This window comes from Tamandua tetradactyla, chromosome 19 (assembly GCF_023851605.1).
Source record: "Tamandua tetradactyla isolate mTamTet1 chromosome 19, mTamTet1.pri, whole genome shotgun sequence".
In the NCBI taxonomy this organism is placed as follows: domain Eukaryota; kingdom Metazoa; phylum Chordata; class Mammalia; order Pilosa; family Myrmecophagidae; genus Tamandua; species Tamandua tetradactyla.
This window is the reverse complement of record NC_135345.1, coordinates 16,313,152-16,335,128: the sequence shown is the minus strand read 5'-3', so window position 1 is coordinate 16,335,128 and position 21,977 is coordinate 16,313,152. Positions and strand designations below refer to the sequence as shown.

At 39.6% G+C, this 21,977-nt stretch overlaps 1 protein-coding gene across 13 annotated transcripts in view; it reads left to right on the top strand.

Moving 5' to 3' along the window:
* The window catches only part of LDB2 (LIM domain binding 2), a 387,796-nt gene that overhangs the window by 134,845 nt on the left and 230,974 nt on the right, over positions 1-21,977 (top strand). For 12 of the 13 annotated variants that reach the window (XM_077136466.1, XM_077136465.1, XM_077136463.1 and 9 more), the window contains one exon: positions 7,211-7,313. In XM_077136466.1, coding sequence (XP_076992581.1) covers positions 7,211-7,313 — 103 coding nt within the window. Of the gene's footprint in view, positions 1-5,859; positions 6,123-7,210; positions 7,314-21,977 lie in introns of those variants that run through there. The other variant, XM_077136469.1, reaches the window with a different exon arrangement.

Here is a 21,977-nt window from a genome sequence, read left to right as displayed (position 1 = left end):
GCTTATCTTTGAGATAAGACAAAAGGATCAAGGATTTTAATCACAGATATGCATCGAGGAAGTTATTTAGAATAGGGACGCTTGGATGATATTTTAACCTAATTAAAGTATACGGAGACTGGGCACCGCATCCCCTGCCTCCGTGCAGGAGAAGTTAATTTCATCTTTATTTACCTGGAGGTAGCTCTATGTTATTGTCACTTTGAGCTCTGGGGAAAAGAATACAATTTTTACTTATTAATATTTACTAAACACTTGCCATGCGCTGTGCAGATGCTAAACAATAGCAAGAATTGGGAAGCACCTGCCCGTTTGGAAAAGTGAGTCGTCAATTGGGAGCAGGTTGTTGGAACCGCTTCACTCTCCTTGCCATGTGAATTGTGGCATAAATACTCAGCCAACCACTTCATGGTGCATCTTGAAGGACCTAAACCTGTTTTCTGATGTCAGTGCCAAGAAATAGCCCCCATTTTGGTTCATTTCACTCCCAAATATATTCCTCTTTTAGGAGAATTACAGGCTAACTTTGTTGTTTATTTCATTATTTCATCCTCTTTAGAACTTCTCAATACTCATCTATCTCCTTGCTGAACTGGACTCTTTTATAATTACATTGATCTTTATCCTAGATTCTACTTAGGAATGTATCTATCCATGCATCAGCCAGACCAGGTATCTTTAAGATGAAAGCACAGGGACGTCCTAAAAGAAGAACCAAAAAATACACATGTATATGTTCTACGCCTAAGCACATACCCGTTTAGGGATGTGTCCTAGAGAAATTCTTGCATATACACACAAAGGAACAGCTTGAAGAGACTCATCACAGCATTGTTTGCAATTGCAAAAAATTAGAAACTATATAGTGACCATAAGTAGCGAAATATCTAAGTAAAATGCATTCTAAATATGGAACTTGTATAAGGAAAGAAGAAGATTGAATATATGGTGTGGATTGGTCTTTAAAACAATGTTTGATAAGATATAGAGAAAATATTAAAAATATATAATAGGGCTATGTGCATCATGGTATCATGTATGCATATAAATATAAAAGGTGGGCTTGGAAGAGCTATATGAAATTCCTGAAATAGTTGCTTGTGGGAGAGGTTGGTAGGGAGAGGGGCAAAGAAAACTAGAGCTGGATATAGGGGACCCAGGTAATTTAATTCTATGTACACACTTGAATTATGTTTTTAAAAATAAAATATTAAGTTAATTGTTAATTCAGGGTTGCAGGCCCCTGGGCCTTCATTATATTGTCCTTTATACCTTCTCTATTTTTAAAAATTAGTAAAATAAATCCTGGCTTTTTTGTTACCTGCAAAGTATATACTATAAGGAATCTGAACCAACATTTTCCTTCAAAAAGACAAAAAAAAATGCCTCAAAGTTGGTTCAATAGAATGGTAGTGAGTATGAGATGATTTTTTAAATTTGTGTCTCTGTATAAACTTTTTACATACGTGAAAGTAGGGCATCAGGGTATAGCAGAGAGTAAAAGCTTACTTTGACAAATTCCTCAACCTCTTAGCCACTGAGCTCCAGCCCTTAAGATTCCCAGAACATTAGAGAAGGAATCTCACTCCTTGTGTGGGCTTGGCCTCTCCATCTGTTCCTTCCGTTTTTCTCGTCCTTTATTGAGTGATAATTTATTGGCGGCCACTCTGCTGAGGATGCCCAGCTCCTATCTCTAAGTAACTCACAATCTGCTGCAGCAGTTGGAACTTCAGATATATTACAAAGTGGTGATTCAATTATAATTTGATATGCAGTCTAATGGGGGCAGAGTTGTCAAGCTTTCTAGAATAGGAGAGAGTGATGGAAGAGTTGAGAACTGGACTTGGCATTTGCTGGACATTTCAGGCCAAAAATAAAACATATGCAAAGGCACAGAGGCAAGAAAGAATTATCCAGGGACCCTTGGCCTTGAAAGGTCACTTGCTGAAGGTGGCGCTATGGTTACGCATAAGCAGAGCTGGAAGGCAAACTGGTACCATACTTTTTCTATTTTGGTTAGAATGGCTTTCCCTGGAAACTCTTTTATAATGTATACACCAAATCATGTATCCATTTTATCTGCCAATAATGGATCAACTTTGGGAAGAAGCATCTTATGGGCACTTACCATAACCCTTTATTTCATAGTTCCAAATGATAGATCTTGCTCTACAGGTCACTCTCAAAACCCTTTTTGCTTAATCTCAAGATTAGCTTGACTTGAGGCGATTGCCTGCCTTGCATGAGAGTGGCAGCTCACCATACTCCCCCACCTACTCTTAGTGGAAACAGACTTAAGGATCTTCTTTTGGAGAGCCTTCCTTCAAAATGGCCTTGGTAACTACTTATGCAGCCTCCTTCTGGTTATGCTGCTGTGCTTGTCCACATTGCCTGTTCCCAAGGGTGGATGGGAATTTACTGGTTCTTCCATTTCTCCATTGGTGCAAATGTCAATTTTACAACCAAGAGGCAGAACTGTCACCCTGTACACAGAATTGTAGGACTTCTATCCAGTCCATTTTCTTTTATATTCCCTTGACCCTTTCTCTCTCGTAGATGTGGCCAATCAGAGTGGTATTGCCCTCTCTGTTCTAGATAATCAACAGAAGATGGAAGATGGAGGGGCTGATATTTTTGGTTGCCCACAACTAATGAGGCAGCGCTAAGAAATGAGCTTCCAACCAGTCAGGTTTATTAGAAGTCTGCCAAATATTTTTCCATTCTGTTCAACAGAAGTCTTTGTAGCTGCATTTCAACAGTCCTCCTAGGACTCCTAACCTCTTTATTCTACAGAATAAAAATTTATTCTACAGAATGCCTAATGGATCTCAGGAACTGTACCAGGCAGCAAAATGGAAGCAAGTAGTTGAAAAAGGTTTATTGTTAGGAAAACTATGTGAAGATGGGGGAAAGGGTGCAAAACTGAAAAGGCTAGTGGAGGAGACCAGCTCAAGCAGAATTTTCTCTAGCCAATACTCTTCTACTCTTGTGAATAATTTTGGTCTTCAACCTAATGTAGAAAATCACTTTTTAAGCAGAGTTACTTGAGAAAAAATATAGGCTAGAGTTATGCAAAAGTGTATATGAATTTAGCTTCCACTTTCTAGCTGTCTGACCTTTATTGGGTAACTTAACCTTTCTGAAATTCATATCCTGGATTTATAAATATCTTAAATATCAAATGAGATAATAAATAATAACAATGCCTCCCATTTATTGAAAAAGTACTATGTGCCAGGAAGTTTCGCCTCAGTTCTCACAGTTCACTGGGCAAATAGCTCAAAGAAATAAAATGACCTGACTGAGTTCATCCAGCTATTACAAGGCAGAATTCAGATTTTTCTGGAATTGTAACAAAGAGGCTAAGGACATAAATTTTCTACAACGCTGCCTGATTCACAGCTCTGCTCTGTCCCCTGGTAGCAATTAGTGCAGTTGTGAATTTGAGATGGTTCTTTACATGTAAAGCACTAGAAAATTCCTGGTTATGGGTGCTATTATTAATCCAGGACCCCCCAAGATGTACTCCTTTCATTATATTCTGCTGCCTTCGTATGTATCCAACACGTGATTGCTTATCTACTTGGCATTCAGTAGATTTTCCTTAAAGCTGTATTCCTTTTGTTCTCTTCCCTACATAAACACTTGGCCTCTCATAACTAAGAACAAATTCAAAAGCTTCGTATATATGAGTGGAGGGCAGGTAATAATTAAATAATTATAATTTAGAAAAATATATATATAAGCTTATATCAGTTTTAAAATATCAGCCAAGAGGAAAAGTGGAGTCAACAATCAAATCTTTTGAGAATTCTGTAGAGCAACTTTCTTGAGCTGGATTTGTGACTGTACAATAAAGAATTTCTTTCATTCATTCATTCAGTCAGTCAAAAGCAATTTCATGTACCTACTGTCTGGCACTGTGAATTTGCATAAAAACATTGCATTTTTTATTTGGGGACTGTTCTTCCAAGATTTGTGGTTGAGGACAGTTGATTTTTTGTGGATAGTTACCTGAAGTAAACTTCTCCTAGCAAACTTTCTGTGAAATTCCATGAGACTTTTGCTCATCACATGTTTTTTCATAGTTAGTTTGAATCGAACGCCATCTCCCCTTCGGGGATCACTGCACCTTTTTCAACATGGAACCCGCCTACCTAGGACCTGTGGAATCCGTGTGGTTGTTCATAGACAATCCTCAAACCTCACTTGAGGACCACTCCTCAAATGAGTCCGTTCTTTGTCCAAATGACCTCAGACCAGCCGGGGCACACATCCTGGCTTTCATTTTTCACTTGTCCATTTTCTAGACAAAGTGCCAGAGGCCAAGAGTTGCACTGCAGGAAAATGGAGCTGAAGTTCCTAGCCTAGCCTTTGGGCCTCTGAATAATTAGGAGGGCCAAAGGAGCTTAACAATTTCTGTTCAGGGTTTTAACTATGTAGCAGACAGTTGCTATTGCCCATTGATTGAGCTGCAAACAGTTACATGATGGGGAAAAGCCCTTTATTTATAAACAGACTGTTTTATAAAGTTTATTTTTGACGCAGTCTCTTGGAGTGTGGAATGTTTCATTCCTTAGAAATGATATTAAAGCTGGTAGACAGAGGCAGGGAATGGTATTTTATTTGTCTCCATTGTGTTCTGGGCACTCTGCTGAGCACTTTACAGGCACTAGATTATTTAACCCTTATGTCTTCCTTGCAAAGTATTTGTTGTCATTGCTGTGCTCCTCTTCCTTTTCCCCGCCTCCTCCTCAGTTGCCAAGTGAAGAAACAAGCTCACAGAGGTTAAAAAAAAAAAAAAAAGGCTGCCCATGTTGTTCACATAGCTGGTAAGATGCAGCACTGGGATCAGAGCCAAGGTCTAAGGGTTTTCCAAAGGAGGGAATTCCTCCAATTATGCAGTTCCAATTGCTCTACTTGCATACCAGGTACCTCCTAGGCTGAGTCCTGGTAACAGATGGTTCTGCAAAGCAAGGAACTCAAAGGAGAAAGTGTGCTCCTTTCTATTGACCAAACTGAGACAAAATATTCTCTTCTGTTTTATCCTAATTTCCTTTCTGAATCCTAAGCCTGGCCTTCCCAAGACTGGAGAAATGTGTTGGGCAGTGTAGAGAGCAGAGGTTAGGGACGCATCTCCAACATGAGAGTGTCTGAATTCAAACCCGGGCTCCACCTTTCATTGGCTGAGTGTCCTTGGGCAAGTTCTGTTTACCACCTAAGCTTCGGTTTCTGCAGTCGTAAAATGGGGGTCATCAAGTGACCTGTTTCACTCATTCATTGAACAATTTTTATTGGGTAATAACATGAGCTAGAGACCATTCTCCATGCCTGGAGATACAGCAACAAGTAAAACAAAGCTCCTGACCCAGAGAAGCTTATCGTCTAGTGGAGAAAGAGAAGCAAGAAAGAGGGTTCCAGTGCAATTGAGAAAATACATATGCAATACTTAAAACAGTAGGTGACATGTGCTAAATGCTCACTAAATGTTAACTATTGTTCTTTTTCAATCTATGTAGCAATTTGAATTGAAAACCAAAGGCTACTAATGCATGCAGGCCCCCAAATAAGGTTTCTTTCCATAGCTACTTCTTCCACTTACAAGCCCACTGATTTTTCTAAAAGCTACAATAGCTTCCACAGCACTGAGAATTGGTGCCATGGGGAGCTATTCTAGTTGTTACTTACTTAATTGTCTGTCTTTTAGAACTGGCTTTTGAGCTCTTTGAGGGCAAGCACCAATCTCTCATTCAGCTGTGTATTCTGAGGTCCTGCACATGGTTAGTAAGTGCTCAATAACAAATTTATTTTTGGTAGGAGAAAAGGGGATATATGTGGGGGGTGGGAGTTGTATGTTCACCAATGATTGCCCCAGGTGGTTTTATATTTAATGTGTTTTAATAAGGAAAGTATTGGCTTTAGGTATGTTGATTGGGAGAACATCAAAGAAGGAGGCAAAAAAAAAATCTTGTGTGTGAGCTTCTTTTTTTTTTTTCTGAAGGAGAGGATGGCATCAATTTCCGGTGGTTAATTATTCTTACCAGGGCTGAAGACTCATTTCTGAGCCAGTGACAACAATGTAGTGTTGTTAGAAGCAGAACAACTTAATGGAAAGAACAGAGGTCTGTGATTATCTCCACCTGGACGCAGGTGGGGCAGTGGAGGGGACTGAGGGGGAAGGAGTAGGTTTCCTTTTGGTTTTGCCCCCATCTGCCAATGCAAACCCCATCTAGTCTGGAAATCTAGTACTGACCAACCCTTTCTGGAAAAAGATTGTGCTTAAGAATTTGGGGGATAAGTCAGGCTCTCTGGAGAGGATGAGGACCTGGTATGGTTCCCCTTTTAAATATGATACTCTGTATAATCTTCCAAATTCACTGTTATAGGAGGCCCTCCTTTCCCCTTGGAGGTTAGCAATGATTCTAATGGCCTCAACTGGACCCATTCCAAAGTATTTTCTGGATGAGAAAGGGAAACGATCCAACCCAAGAAAAACAAACGAGATTCATGTGAATGGTCTGCATTCTGCTGAATTGCTTTATTTTTAATAATTGTTTTAATAGTAAGCTAGCATTTGCCTAGAATCAGCAATCCTCAAGAACCCTCTGCATCCATGGGACACTTGCTGGTGGGTCAACCCATCTTATCTTTATATATCTAGGTACGAATACCTGTGTCTTTTATGTGGATGTTGGCATAGAGCAGAGCTACAACCCACACACATTCCTTTTAAAATAAATTCGTTTTTTAAAAATCACCCTCCTTAACTGGGTTGTAACAACATGGTTTCTGCTTGCAAAAATGGACTCTTTAAACAGCAAAGAGAGAGAGAGAAAGAAAGAAAAATGAACGCATTTTACATTGAATGCAAACCCTTTTGTTAAAAAATGTCGCATTGTGTTCCGTAGGATACTTATTAAATCTCCCCAAATATGTCCTCGAGAATTAATTTTCACTCAGTCTGCATTAACTCGCTTATTGAATTGGAATTCGGTTCCCATTTGAAGCAATTAATTTGAAAAGTGACCACATGCCCCCCTCCTCCCTTCTAGAACACCCACATACATATGCTAAGAAAGGAGCAAGCAGCGACTGAGATTTTTTCTTTTCTTTTCCCTTCCCTCTTTGAGACTACCCCCTTCTCTCCCCCCAACCCCCCCCCCCCGCCCCCCAGACTTGCCTGTTAAATAAATGATCTGTCTCTTTGCAGGATAGTGACAACCTCTGGTGGGATGCATTTGCCACTGAGTTTTTTGAAGATGACGCCACATTAACCCTTTCATTTTGTTTGGAAGATGGACCAAAGCGATACAGTAAGAAAGAAGTTTATTTTTCTAATATTCCCTCTTTTTGCGCCTATCAGATATCCATGGGGTTCTTAAGAGAATGGCATCGGGCTGACAGCCCAGCAGAAATACTTCTGCTTCTAACAGGGACCTCACTTCCCGTCAAGGCAGTGTCAACATGTGGCAGCCGAGCCTTCTCTGAGCGATTCCCTGCGAGGATTAGAATGTTTGGGTACTTGCCTGCTTACAAGAGGCAAATAGGAACCAAGCCACCCCATGAGGAGGGGGAACTGAGTTGTGCCCTCCTCTATCCTTGATAGCTCACACTTCACACCCAGCGTTCTCTGTGAGAAGGTTCCTTTTAAAAAAACCATTGCTCCCTCTAAGTGTATCAGCCACATCCTTCTAATTCCCTTTTATCAATTATCACAGGTATTTATTTGACAAGTGCTATCTTTTCTTGAGGAGGGTGGGGGGGATTCACAGCTGCTTTGAACATACAGTTTTGGATTACAGTTGACAGAATTATAGTTTCTTGTCTTTCGGGTGAGTAATAACCCTGTAAAGCTCTGTAAATTACAGCCGGTGGCACCTTGGTAACAGCTGATCTGTCCTGATTAGGTTCAGCCAACTTGTCAGAGCTTGGATTTGCTAGTTGTACTATCAGTTCAAGAGGCGTAGCTACATCCTCGCACAAAAGCAATTAATGTCCGGTTGGATCAGAGAGAGATGTGTTTTCAGAAATCAGCATTGCACGTGTGAAAGGAACTGTCAGAGGGCAAAGCGTCCCAGCTTCCCAAACCCCAACACAGTGACGGAACCAGACGCAGGATGAACGCGTCAACCCAGAGCATCTGAAAATGGATAGGAGGGCTCACGATAAACGTGATTGAAAGGTCTGATGGTGGCTAAATCTACTCCAAAGCCACTAGGGTGAATTATTATTTTTTATTTTGAGAGGTCTTAGACATCTTGGTACTATCTGGGTCTAGTGCATGAATCTAGCTGATTATTTATGCTGGTGTGTGCATATGTTATGCTGTAAGTGTGGCAAACTGGCCGAGCAGGACGGGGTGTGTTGTGGATTTGCTACCCAATTGAAGCTCCTTGCCTGGAATCTCTTTTGAGATATGTGTATTGTGGGTTTGTAAGGGGTTGGGAGCATCTTTAATAAATATTTTGAGTGAGAGGGGAAGCTGAGTGTGCCAGAAAACAGGCTATTTCAGAGCATCTTTACATTCAACATAGCAACTCCCACTGCAAGCCGTGGGAAACCCATTTCTTGGGTGTCCTGATGAGTTAACGTGTGTTTCCAAGCATGGGTAGGCACCCCCTGGCAGCCTCATGCCCCAGAGAGGAATAGCTGGGCTCAGAAGCTGCTCTTTTGGAAACCCCTAGGAGATAAATAAACTCAGCAGTCCAACAATTACTCTCTCCCCAAAAGCCTTTCTGGTCAATGGTGAATAATTTTGAACCAGTCATCAATCCGCTGAGACTTTTTTTTACCCCAGAGACATAAGGTCAGATAACTTAGAGTTACCATTGTTTTATATTTCTGTGCTTTGTTGGTTCTGGCACAGGGACCTGGAATTAACAGTTTTAATGCCTGTGCTAATAGAACAGATTCTCACTCCTCCTTCTATCCAACCCCCACCCCACATTCTTTGGGGGTGAAACACCATCAGTGCCTATTCCAGGAAGTAAATGCCCGATGAGGAGCTAGTGTGGTCTAGGTTTCTTTGTTTCTCTGAGCCAAAATATTTCCTGAGCGGAGGAGAGAAACAAAGATGATTGACAGTCTTGAGCCGAGTCTCATCAGCTGCCTTGCTGACAGCCTGGCGATACGCACATGCCACTGATGCGCTGGCGAGTGACAGCTGATTGACAGCCGGGACTGGGGAGCCTGCTTAGGAAGGCCTGGCGCACAGCGAGCAGGGGCGCTGCCGCCTTAACCTATTCGCAGCCCAGACCCACTGTGCCCTGCTGGGGAGACGCCTGGCTCGGCCCTGGGCTGGAAGACACAGCTCTTCCCTAATGCCTCCCAGGCAACTGCGAGCTCCAGATTCTGTGGAGGAAAGTCAGATGGGCCATTACGCTTGTTTGTTTTTGTAATACATTTCCCCAAAAATACATTCATGCTAGGCAATAAGAAATATTCCAGTGAGGCTGGTTTAGCCCTTACTAGAAAAAAAAAAAAAACTTTCTGGTCCCTTCTCCATCCCTGTATCTTTCAAGGGTCCCTCTGGTTCTAAGGTGTCTTGTCTCTGTTTGCTTATTTATTTCTTGTCTGTCTCGCCCTATTAGGGTCCTAACCCTATGTGGACAGGACCTTTATTTTGTTTGTTGCTGAATTCCCCAATTAATACAGTAACTTGCACATGACAGGTGCTCAATTAATATTTGCTGAGTGAATGGGCATTTGGGGAAAAGCATATATCACCAAGTACAATGTTGGCAAAACAATCCCTTTACCAAGACCTTTAAATTTTTTTGTTTGTTTGTTTTTAATTAGAGAAATTGTAGGCTTACAGAAAAATCATGCAGAAAATACAGATTTCCCATATACCAGCCTCCCATTATTAATACCTTGCTTTAGTGTGGTATATTTGTCACATGATGAAAGAATAATATTGCAGCTGTACTATTAACTTTATTCCATGGTTTAATTAGGGCTCACTGTTGGTGTTGTACAGCTTACTGGAAGAACTTGATCCACCTTTTCTCCCAGGAAGACCCCATGTGCTGAGACGTGGCATTTTCAAATAAACTCTAGGGTATTATCTGATCTGTTTAAGATGGGAAAAAATTACTAGCAGTATAACTCAGGAAGGATTATGCTTTGGAGATAAATTGCTCCTTCCTTTCAGAAAGCCCCTTCTCCCTGTCACTCTACCCATCCTACCCCAAGGCCTTCCACTCTCCTGATGTGGGTGGGGCCACCGGGTGGACATGACTAGGCAGGTGGAGAAAGTATGGGTTCAGGTGACGACTCCTGCTGTCTTCCTAGAAGAGGAGCTGGGATGGACAAGGCTACTAAACTGTCTTAGAAATTGGGCCGTGTGTCCCTAAAACCAGTTAGAAATTGGGCTGTCCATCCATAAGGCCACTTGTCTGCTCCTGCTCTGTAGACTGTCAAGCTGTGGAAAGGTAGGACGTTCTAGGGAAGCAGTTCACCCCTTGATTAGGTGGAATCTCAATAGGGAAGAACATGGGGAATCGGTGACACCCTTTGAAAAGATGTCAGTGGAATAAAGAATATTTATTAGAGATTAAAAGGATCCTGGCTGAAAATGGGAACTTGCTGCAGAGAGGTTTTGGGTGGAACCCCAACTGGGAAGTCACTGGGATCAGGTCTGTGGATACCAAGGTCAGTGTGCCCCTCCCCCATGCACACACATCCCCTTCCCTGAGCAAACTGAGTTACCTCTTCCCATAGCTCAGAGGAAAGAAATGGTAGTGTCGATTCACATATTTTTGTAAGTAGGAGTCAAAATAATTACTGTGCATTTATTGGGCATAGAAGGAAAGGAAGCAGAGTGTCAGGTCTCGAAGCCCTCTGCGTTCTTGCTTTGCACTTCTCAGTTCCGCGTGCCTGTGTTGTTATTTCTTTTCCCTGCTGTGTATAGAAGGGACCATTTTTAGGTTTGGTTGATCACTCATAGTTGGTTTCAGTAGAGGAAATATCAATTTCCTCTGCTCCGTTTTGAGAAAGTGGCAGAACTGTGCCCCACGCTGTCCCCTCTCCTCACGGGCCACCCAACCACCACCAGGCAGACCTAGCTTGCGTCCAGGCCCACACTGGCCACCTTCTTCATCTATAGAAAAGAGGTGGCTCCAAATGCCCTCTGGAAATACCTCCTTGCAGGGAGAGTTACCTGGAGAAAGATCTCCTGAGAACCATGCCAGGCAGGTCTTGCAGAGGCTGGGAGGCTGCAGGTGTAATAGAAAGAGCAAGAGCGTTTGATGTAGATGTTCCTTGTTTTTAATCCAAACTTTACTTAGAATCGGGGCCTCTATTACCTCATCTGCAAAATGGGTATGCTGCCACTACCAGCTTGTGAAAATTAAATGAGATAATATAATCAAGAACCTAGAACTATTTGAAGCCTATGGTAATCAATACTGACTATTAAAACAGCATACCATCTCAGCATCACTAGAGCATCTGTGCATAATGGAAGCGTGCCATTTTTCAGGCCCTCGCCATGTACACCTTGTTGCAGAGGCCTGTGTATCTGCTAGGAGCCCACCTGCTAGGAATGGGCTCTGGCCAGCTGTTCCTACTGAAATGCAGCAATAAAGAGGCAATGCTCTCCTAGGCTTTCAACTGCAGAAACCTACACTCACCCCTACTAAGTAATTGGTAAGCACTAGGAGGAAGGTAGGGAGAGGAAGGGCAATTGAGCATTCATGGGACTTGGTATTTTTGATGTCCTAGACAAAAACTCCAGGATACTTATTTCTAGGTTGATATTGCTTTGGAAATTAGGAGGGGAGGGAGGAGAATGATTGCCACCACTAACATGCCATCTTGCTTCAAGGTACTCCTACTGTTCTACTTTTCTAGAGGAAGGCATGTAATTCAGGCAGAGGTTCCAAATCTGACAGCCTGGGTTCAAACGCTACCACCAGTACAATTAGGGGCAAGTCACTTTCTGTGCATCAGTAGCCTCTTCTGTAAGGTGGGGCCACACAGAGGCTCAGCTTGTGGGGTTGTTTTGAGGATTTGATGAGATAATGCATGTAAAGTATTTAGCAGAGTTGCCATGGCTTTGAAATTGCTCAATAAATGTTAGCCATGGGTGTTACTTGATTGAATTCCAGTGAGCATAGAGCTTTTTCTGTCACAGCTCAGGAAAATTCACATCAAATTTTCATTAATCCTTTAATTATTGTCTGTAATTTTGAGTATGTGGATTCTCTATCATATACTTACTTCTTGACCTCCAGATTCTTCTGGAATGAGGATTTCTAGCAGGACCAGCTGCTGTTATGGACTATGTGTGTCCACAGTACTCTTTGGCTGCAGGGGATGGGGGTGGATTTTCACTCTACAGAAAAACAAGGTATTTCAGGAAATGTCATCACTCTCCATGCTGTTATTTTGTTCTCTTTTCCTCAGTCATCAAGTCTCTCTGATAGTTTGAAGAATTGCAAATCAACCCCTTTTGGGGGGCCATTTCTACATTCTCTGTTTCGCTTTTGCATTTTACCCCTACCTTCTTTTTTTTTCCCGAAAACTCTGATAGCATTGCAATACTAAGTTTTTCAATTTTGTCTTGTAATATGTGTTTTTATGTGTTGTGTATTTGGACGTGTTCCCTTAAGGTAGAGAAATTCTATGAGGCCCAAGAAACTTCACGATCTCTGGTTACTGTTTTTTCTCCTGCTTTTTATTGGTTCAGCTCGCCCAGCTATGCTTTTATTGTGTTTGCTATATAAGAATTCAGAAAGCATTCCCCCCCCTCTACAACTTTCTCTTTCTCTTTTTTAATATCATATTATATGGTTAAAATATATATTTCTAAGGAGATCATTCATTGATAATATATATAAGGCATTTTGACACCACACTTAATAACTACCATGCAAAAATAAAAAAAAAAAATTGCATGCAAGAAGCATGCAAACTGCAGCACTTGGGGAAAAGGGATTTACAAGCCCAGAATCAATGCATAGGTCCTTTCTATGAATCATTTCTCTACAGTGTCCAGCTGGGATTTGGGAAAGGTACCAAGTCACATGGCTGGTACATAAGCTCTTGAGCCAATGCAAGAGGATTCCATCGCCCATTTCTCTGAACATTCCCCATTCATATATTTTTCATTCATGGGGGCAAAGATTAAAATCAGGGGCATTGGAGCCACACCGTTTCATTTAGAGTCTTCGCTCCTCTCTATCTGTGTGGCATTTGGCTTGTTGCTTAAACTTTCTTAACTTTGGTTTCTTCCTCTATAAGCCTCAAGGTTATGATAATGCTAATAAGCTAGGGAGCTTGTGAAGATTAAAGAGATTTACATGAGAGCTTAATTAATGCCACCCATAGAAAGCAACAATAAATACTTAGTGCATAAATAAATGAATGGATGAATGAATAAGGGTAAAAGATAAGACCTATGATATGCCAGGCACATGGAATTAAAAAAGAGCGTTGTTCTCATGAGTCAGTAAGTCATTCAGCGCATAGTAGGAAAATCTCTGGCTTTGGGCAGAGCCAGCTGAGACCTCTCTCCTTCCTATGTGGGAACACTAAGAATTTAATAACCTATTGGTAGAAAGACTGATGTTATCGAAAGATGCCGATATAAATAAACGAGTCCAAACTACCACACTTATGACATCTGTCGATAGAGGGTGAGATTTCTATTCCCCCGTCTTGCTCAGAGAAGAAGGTGCTTTTGAGGATGCTACCAAGTGCCAGGTACTGTCTGGGGGGAACTTTGAGCTCTGTATCTTGTTTACCAAGAACCAGATGAAAGGAAATGGATTTTGATTGCATACAAAGATTTATCTTAGAGTAAAGATGCATTTGCTCAGAGTTATTCTTGATGGTTAATTACTGGAATGGATTCCTGCCTGTGACCGTGGCATCTTTGTTGGATAATGACATGGATATTATTGTCTCAGATGACTCCGGAAAATGCTTTCCTTAAAACATGGAGCTTCACTAAATGGTTTCTGGATGGCCCTAGCCTCAGTCGTTGTGATTTAGTGAGTGACTTTCCTCAACAACAGTCTTCATTAGGGTAGCGAGGTTTGGAGCAAATTAAGTTAGGACTAAAGTACACTTCCATTTCAAGTTCATTCGTTTATTCACTCATTCATTGATTGACTCATTCAGAATTATTGAACTCTTGGTATTTGCTAGACATTGTCTTAGTAGGGCAGGCCGTTCTTGGAAGGAAGGCAGTTCATCACAAATTCTTTACATTTACTTTTGAGTCCATTTTATTTAAAACTCCTATATTAAATTAATAAAATCAACTAAGTTAGTCAAAAAGAGAATATTCTTGTTATATTAATGGGTGGGAAATCTAGGCTAGTTAGAGAAAGAGACCTGAGAGAAAGCCCACAATTGATGGATGAACTGACTTTTAAAGGGGAAAAGGGAGATTGAATCTCTTCCCATTTGTGGTTTCAAATAGATGGTAGCAAGAGTTGCAAATTGCCCATAACAATAGATTGAGCAGATATTCTTCTTTCATCACTAATACTACACTAATGATCACATGAGATAATGGACAGAAAAGTGCTTTGAATAAATAAATGTACAGTGCTATACAAGTTGAAGGTATAATTATCATCATATTCATAATTGACTTTTACAATATGGTGATTTTTTATTTTCCCATTATGTAAGGTATAAGTGAAACTGTTAAGAAGTCTGGGATGGTTGTTAGGTCTGTTTTCATGGGGTTAAAGTTCATTGTCAAGCCCCACCCTGGTCAAGAGGACAAAATGAAATGATTCAGGGCTCTGTCCCCCTACAGAAGCTTTAAACAGCCAGCAAGAACAGGGAGAAACATCTTTCTCAAAGCTTCAGAAAATAGTTAAAGGAAAATAGTAACAAGGAGAGTGCTAAATCAAGAAAAAAAGCAACTTAAAAGCAGTAGGATCTCTTAGCGCCCTGGCTGGCCCTTGCCCAGCCCCTCACTGATTTAGCACAGAGCTGGCCAATGCACCTAGTGCAGATGTCTGGTACCCATTCTGTAGGGAGCATGTATGTCTGGCTGAGTCTGTCTGATGATGGACTGATGGATTCGCCATTCCAGAACTTTCCTTGCATTCAAAAGATAGCTTACTGAGCTCTTCTACAGAATGCTATTGGAGAGTAGTCAAGTTGTGCAACTTAGGGCAACGAACTTCTGGCAGCAGGACATACAGTACAGTGTCCAGAACTGTGAGGAAACTGTCTCCTAGGAAAGAGGGGACATTTGGAACCTTGGAAACTGGGGAATTCTCAGGGCCACATGTGCCTGCCCAAGACAAGGCACATGTACAGAAAGGATCAGGGAGACCCATATATGCTTTGGCCTGGAGCTATTTTTCCAAACTCATTTTATAGAAGGAGAGCAGAATGGTGTTTTTTCTCCTTCTCCTCCTCCTTTTCCCTGTTAATGCCTAACATTCAAGGAAAATTCTGTTATAACATTAGCTGCTTACAAATTTAAAGAACAAGACACTTCAGAGTCTTAAGTTCTAGCAATAACACATTAAAAATACAAAAATATCCAGGTTTCAACAAAAGGTTATAAAACATGGAAAGAAACAAGGAATTATGGCCCAGACAAAGGAGGAACCTAAAGAATTAGAAACCATCAAGAAGGAAGACGAGATCTGGGACATACCAGATAAAGGCTTTGGTCATAAATATGCTCAAAGAGCTAAAGGAAAACATGGACCAAGCTGAAATAAATCAGGAAAATGATAAATGTAAAGAGAAACAATATAGAGATAAAAATTATGAAAAGGGACCAAATGGACCTGAAGACCACAGTAACAGAAATTAAAAATTCCCTAGAGGGGTTCAGCAGCAGATTGGAGCTGGCAGGAGAAAGAATCAGAGAACTTGAAGGTAAAGCAATTGAAATCAGTCTAAGGAGCAGAAAGAAGAAAGAATGAAGAAAAGTAAACAGATCCTGAGAAATTTGTGGGAGACCATCAAGCAGAACTATATATCCATTGTGAAAGTCTCAGGAAAAGGAAGAAAGAAAGAGGTAAAGAGAATATTCAAAGGAACAACGGCTGCAAGCATCCTGAATTTAATGAAAGATGTGAACATACACATCCAAGACACTTAGCAAACTGTAGATAGGAAAAAATAAAAATAAAAATGAACCCACAGCATTAAAATCAGAATGTGAAGAGCTAAAACTAAAGAGAGAATTCTGAGAGCCACAAGAGAGAAGCAACATGTCACATGCAAGAGAGCCTCAATAAGATTAAGTGCCAATTTCTCATCAGAAACCATGGAGTCAAGCAGACAGTGGTGTGACTTATTTAAAGTCCTAAAAACAAAAAAATCCAATAATCCTATATCCAGAAAAATTGTCTTTAAGAAATGAGGAGACATTCGCAGATCAACCAAAGCTGTGGTAGTTTATCACCACTAGATCAGCCCTATAAGAGAGGCAGAAAGAGTTCTGCAGATAGAAAGAAAAGGACAATAGGCAATAGATTGAAGCCAAATGGAGAAATAGAGATCTCCATTGAAGGTAATGACATGGTTAAGTATAAATGCCAATACTATTGTAATTTTGGTTTGTAAGTCCACTTTTTACTTCCCATAGAATCTAAAAGACAAACACGTAAAAAGTAATGATAAATCAGTGATTTTGGACACATAATGCATAAACATGTAATTTGTGGCAGAACTGCATAAAAGTAGGGAGATGGAGGAATATGGAAACATAGCTCGTATATATTATTGAAGTTAAATTGGTATCAAAGCAAGCAGATTGTTATAAATTTAGTATGTTAAACTTTAGCCTTATGGCAAATACAAAGAAAATACTAGAGAGCATGCAAGCTCATAGAAACAGAAATTAGAGTATAGGTTGCCAGAAGGTTAATGCACAGTGGGTGACTAGGCTTGGACAGGTGCTGAACGAGCACAGATCAGTATGAAAGTTGACTGCCTTAAAGGAGCTTACACTTTAACAAGGAAGACAGACACATAAACAATGAACTCTAATTAATATTTCAATATTATAACAGTAGAGTGAGGCATTAAGGAGAAAGTCATCAAAGCTTCCAGCTGATGAAGACTCAGACTGGCACCAACTTCTTTATAACCTTCTAAAAAGCTCAGTTTCCTAAACCCATAACAGAAAATGTCTTATCAGGGTGCCTTGTAAATATAAGGTATTCAGTAAATATTTGTGAGCTGAAAATGATATAGTAGGGTAAATAGTATAAATAAGACTCCAAGTGTCTGGTTCTCTAGCCCACAGGGACAGTGGTCCATCTTTGTTTTTTAGCACGTTTTGAGAAGTGCACCACCACAGTGTGAATGTAGTATCTCATTTTATGTTATAGGAATAATGGACATATCTAGAGCAATTTGGAAATTTGTTCACAACTGGAACCAGGGATTGAGACTCACATTCTAAACACCAAGCGAAAATTACATCTACACAAATTACACACTAGGACTGCATTTTTCCTTTAGTGTTTTGAGCCACGGGCTGGTGGAATATTTTCTGCACATAGTCTGCCAACCTCTTGGGGAGTCCATTTGTGTCCTCAAATTCTGTAGGCTATGTAGGACTCAGCAATGCTTAACTTCAATCTTCTTTAGAAAAACTCTTTCTGTTTTAAAACTGTCCTTCCTTCCTCACTCCATCCCTTCCTACCTCACTTCCTTCCTTGCAGTTGTTGAGTTTACAGAAAAATCACACAGAAGGTAGAGAGCCAGTATAACTCCTTGTCACACACAGTTTTCCCTTTAACATTTTCTTTAGTGTGATACCATTGTTACAAGTATAAGACAATATTATTATAATTATCCTATTAGATATAGCCCACTGTTAACATTGGGATTCACTCTTTTGTTGTACAATTCTAAGTGCTTTTTTTTTCCTGATAACTTATGTACAACCTAAAATTTCCCATTTTATCCATTTTAAAATATGCAAGTCAGTGATATTAATTACATTTATAAAGTTGTACCTCCATCACCTTCATCCATTGCTAAAACTTTCCATTTACTGCAAACAGAAACTCTATACCTATTAAACATTAATTCCCCACTCCCCACCCCCACCCAGCTCCTGGTAACCTATATTCTGGTTTCTGACTTTATGAATTTGCAAATTCTAAGTGAGATCACATACAATATTATTTCACTCAACATGATCTGTTCAGGGTTCTTGCATGCTATTGCATGCATCAGAACTTCATTCCTTTTTACAGCTGTGTAATATAACATTGCATGTATATACTACATTTTGTTTATTTATTCATCTGTAAATAATTCCACTATGAACATCAGTATGCAAATATCTGTTCGAGTCCTTGATTTCAATTCTTCTGGGTATATACCTAGAAGTGGGATTGCTGGGTCATGTGGTAATACATGCTTTGAGGAATCCCAAACTGTTTTTTCCACAGTGCCTGTACCATTTTAAGTTCCCACCAACAGTGAGCAAGCATTCCTATTTCTTCACATTCTCTCCAAATACTTTTATATTCCATGTTTTAGTAGGAGCCATTCTAGTGGGTATGAAATGGTTTCTCGTTGTGGTTTTGATTTACTTTTCCATTATGCCTTATGACATTGAGCATCTTTTAAAATGTTTATAGGTAGGTCTTTGGAGAAATGTCTATTCAACTCTATTTTTTCTTCTTATTTTAATTGGGTGGCTTGTCTTTTTGTTCTTGAGTTGTAGGAATTCTTTATATATTCTGGATATAAAATCCTCATCAAATATATTGTATCCAATTATTTTCTCCCATTCTGTGGGTTTTCTTTTTTTTACTTTCTTGATAAAGTCCTTTGAGCAAGCTTTTTAAGTCTTATTTATCTAGTTTTTTTGTTGTTGTGATTTATGCTTTTTGTGTAAGTCTAAAGCACCATTGCCCAACACTAGATCTTGAAGATATTTCTTTGTATTTTCTTCCAGTATTTTTAGTTTTGGTTCTCTTATTTAGACCTCTGATCCATTTTGAGATAATATTTGCATATGGAGTGAAGTAGGGGGTCCACTTTCATTCTTTTGCATATGGTTATCCAGTTTTCCCAGCACCATTTGTTGAAGAGGTTATTCTTTCTCATTGAGTGAACTTGGCACCCTGTCAAAAATCAGTTCATAGGTGTGAGTATTTATTTCTAAACACTCAATTTGATTCCTTTGGTCTATAAATCTTTCCTTGTGCTAGTACCATGTTGTTTTGGTCTCTGTAGCTTTGTAATAAGTTTAAATTGGGAAGTATGGATCCTCCAGTTTTGTTCAACTTTAAGATGTTTTTGGCTATTTGGGGCCCCTTACCCTTCCTTATGAATTTGATGATTGGCATTTCCATCTCTGCAAAAAAGGTTGTTGGAATTTTGATTGGGGTATATTGAATCTTATTGGGCATAATTTCAGTGGGAACACCTATATTTTTAAAATTTAAGCTTTCTTGAGTATTTTCCACATGTAGTTAGCTTTCTGTGTTCTGGGAATAAGAAGATGAACAAGTAAAACCTCTTACCTTGGAGGAGGTGAACATCTAGTGAGATACTGTTTCGAAGACTTGACTATTGGCAGATCGTAGCCATATCGTTTCTGTAGATACCCTCTGCATCTGTTTATGAACCTGTTCTTACTCATGCTTCAACCATGTGTTAAGACTTTATATCCAATGTAACATTGGTACCATTTTTAAAATATAAAGTATTTTGAAAAAATTAGTGTTAAACTGAGAAGGATGCAATATTTCCTTGGCATAGTACTTGTTCTCAATGGTATTTGAGGTTTTGATTTACTTTTTGGTCCACGTGCTCAATATTTCAATATTTTTCAATATTATTCTCTTTTAAAGAGCACTGTTTTGAGGCATCCTCCCCACAAGCTAGTGTAGAGCTTAATCTTTGTATTTGTTGTCATGTTTTCAGCTGTTGAATACACTTTATGCAGATAGAGTAAAATAAAGCACATGTTGAAGTCAGGTTAAATTAGCATTCTTCAACAACTATATTAAGCAATATTCAGGTGGATTTCATTAAGAATGTAGAAACTCCATAATAAAATTACCCGCCAGGGTACGTTTCATTATTTATTTTTCAATCAAGGTAGTCATATTGTAGTATTTGAATTCAGGAGCGTACAGAACTTGGTGCCTTCATGTATTTTGCTTTTATTGTTCATTCCAGGAGAATCAGCTTCACGTAACCATTATGCTGGGTTTGTTTACCTTTATGAAGTTCATCTTTTCCCAACTGTTACTGTTTCTAATATATACCGTGATGGGATCTACCTTGAAGCAATATGCATCTTTGGCTTTTCAACAAGTCATAAGGACTTGAAATTGGCAACAATTGACATTAACAATCATTTTGAAGATCTGTAGAAGGAGAAAGTAAGGCTGTGTGTGAGCACTGTAATAAAGCCACTCCCTTTTAGGAGACATTATAATTTTTCACTTACACATTGGAATATGTTTGCCATCTTTTCTAGTGCAAAAAGTGCATTCCATTATTTTTACAGGCCTTTCCAAAATTTCTTCTCTCTTACTTATTCCTGCCTTTGAGTACTCTTATTTACGGTTTGATTGTCTGTCTTTGGTTTACTTTGGAAAATGCACCGTTTGCTATGTCAGGATTAGTTAGTTACGCTGAGAACAATGGAAAAACAAAGAAGTTTGTTCAGAATCTAATTGAGACAAGCCTGGTCATTAATACTTGGGAAGTTTCTCGCTCACAGGTGCACAGAGTATCCCCAGTTTACACTTGTATTCTGAATAAAAAGCAACCACCTGAGGTGAGGTGGCTCTCAGAAAAAGGACGACTATTTGTGTGTATATTTTAGGAATCAATGCAAGCTTTGAAAATATTCCAAAAATCAAAATCACATAGTGATGTATTTGACCATATACAATTTCCTCTGAAAAGGTTTCTTATGTCATATATGTGAAGGACTAACAGCATTTGATACATTCAACTACATTTGCCCAGTTTTCAGTTGAGGAATTTAGGGAAGTTGAATTTGCAAGCTTTAGTAAAATAAAAATAATCAACTTTTTTAAGGTTGCATGCGTAACGTTAACACTCTCATACTTACGTGTGTCTTCCTTCAAAAGGACCATAAGAGAAATGATAAATGGTGTTTGACTGATTATGTAAATAAACCGCTAATTATATCCTTAATAGTCCTCTATACTTCTAGACTCTGTACCCAAATGTATTTCCTATAAAATGCTTTAGTACTTAGAGCTCTATTATTTTTTTACTAGATGGGCCTAAAATCAGTAATTATGAGAATTATTATTCAGGTTCACAGCAGTGCAGCAGCTATTTTTCACTTGATAATTACCTTGTTAAACTAATGTCAGACCAGCACCTTGCCTTATTTAAGAAAATGGTCCACCAGCACCATGCAAGCAGGCCCAGCTGTGGAAATATTAAAAGACTTATTAAATCCAGGCCCATCTTCAGCATCGCCTTATCAACATTAGTTATGGAAGTTCTCAGAAGTTTTTTTATCTTTCATTGGATATTTGCAGCATCTTTCCCCAGGTCTCACTGGATCTCTTAACAATTGTTTCCAGTGTTCTTCCAGTTCTTGGCTCTGGGCTTTGGCACCATACATGGCTCTGTTTAATTGGCACAACCTTCATTCAGACCTTTCAGGAGAAGAAGGGAAGGTGACCTACCCTGTTTTTGTTTCCTTGGTTACTCGAGCAAATACCATGAAATGAGTTGTCGTAAACCATGGGAATTTTTTTTTTTTTTTTTTTTTTTTTTTTTAAAGGAAAGACAGAGAGAAGGAAGGAAGGATAGAAGGAAGGAAGGAAGGAAGAAAGGGAAACATCTTTAAACATTTTCTTGTTTTATTGTATTCTGTTTCTCCGTTTTTGTTACATGGGCTGGGGCCGGGAATCGAACCGAGGTCCTCCGGCATAGCAGGCAAGCACTTTGCCCGCTGAGCCACCGCGGCCCGCCCAACCATGGGAATTTATTTGCTCACTGTTTTTAGGCTGGGAAAATGT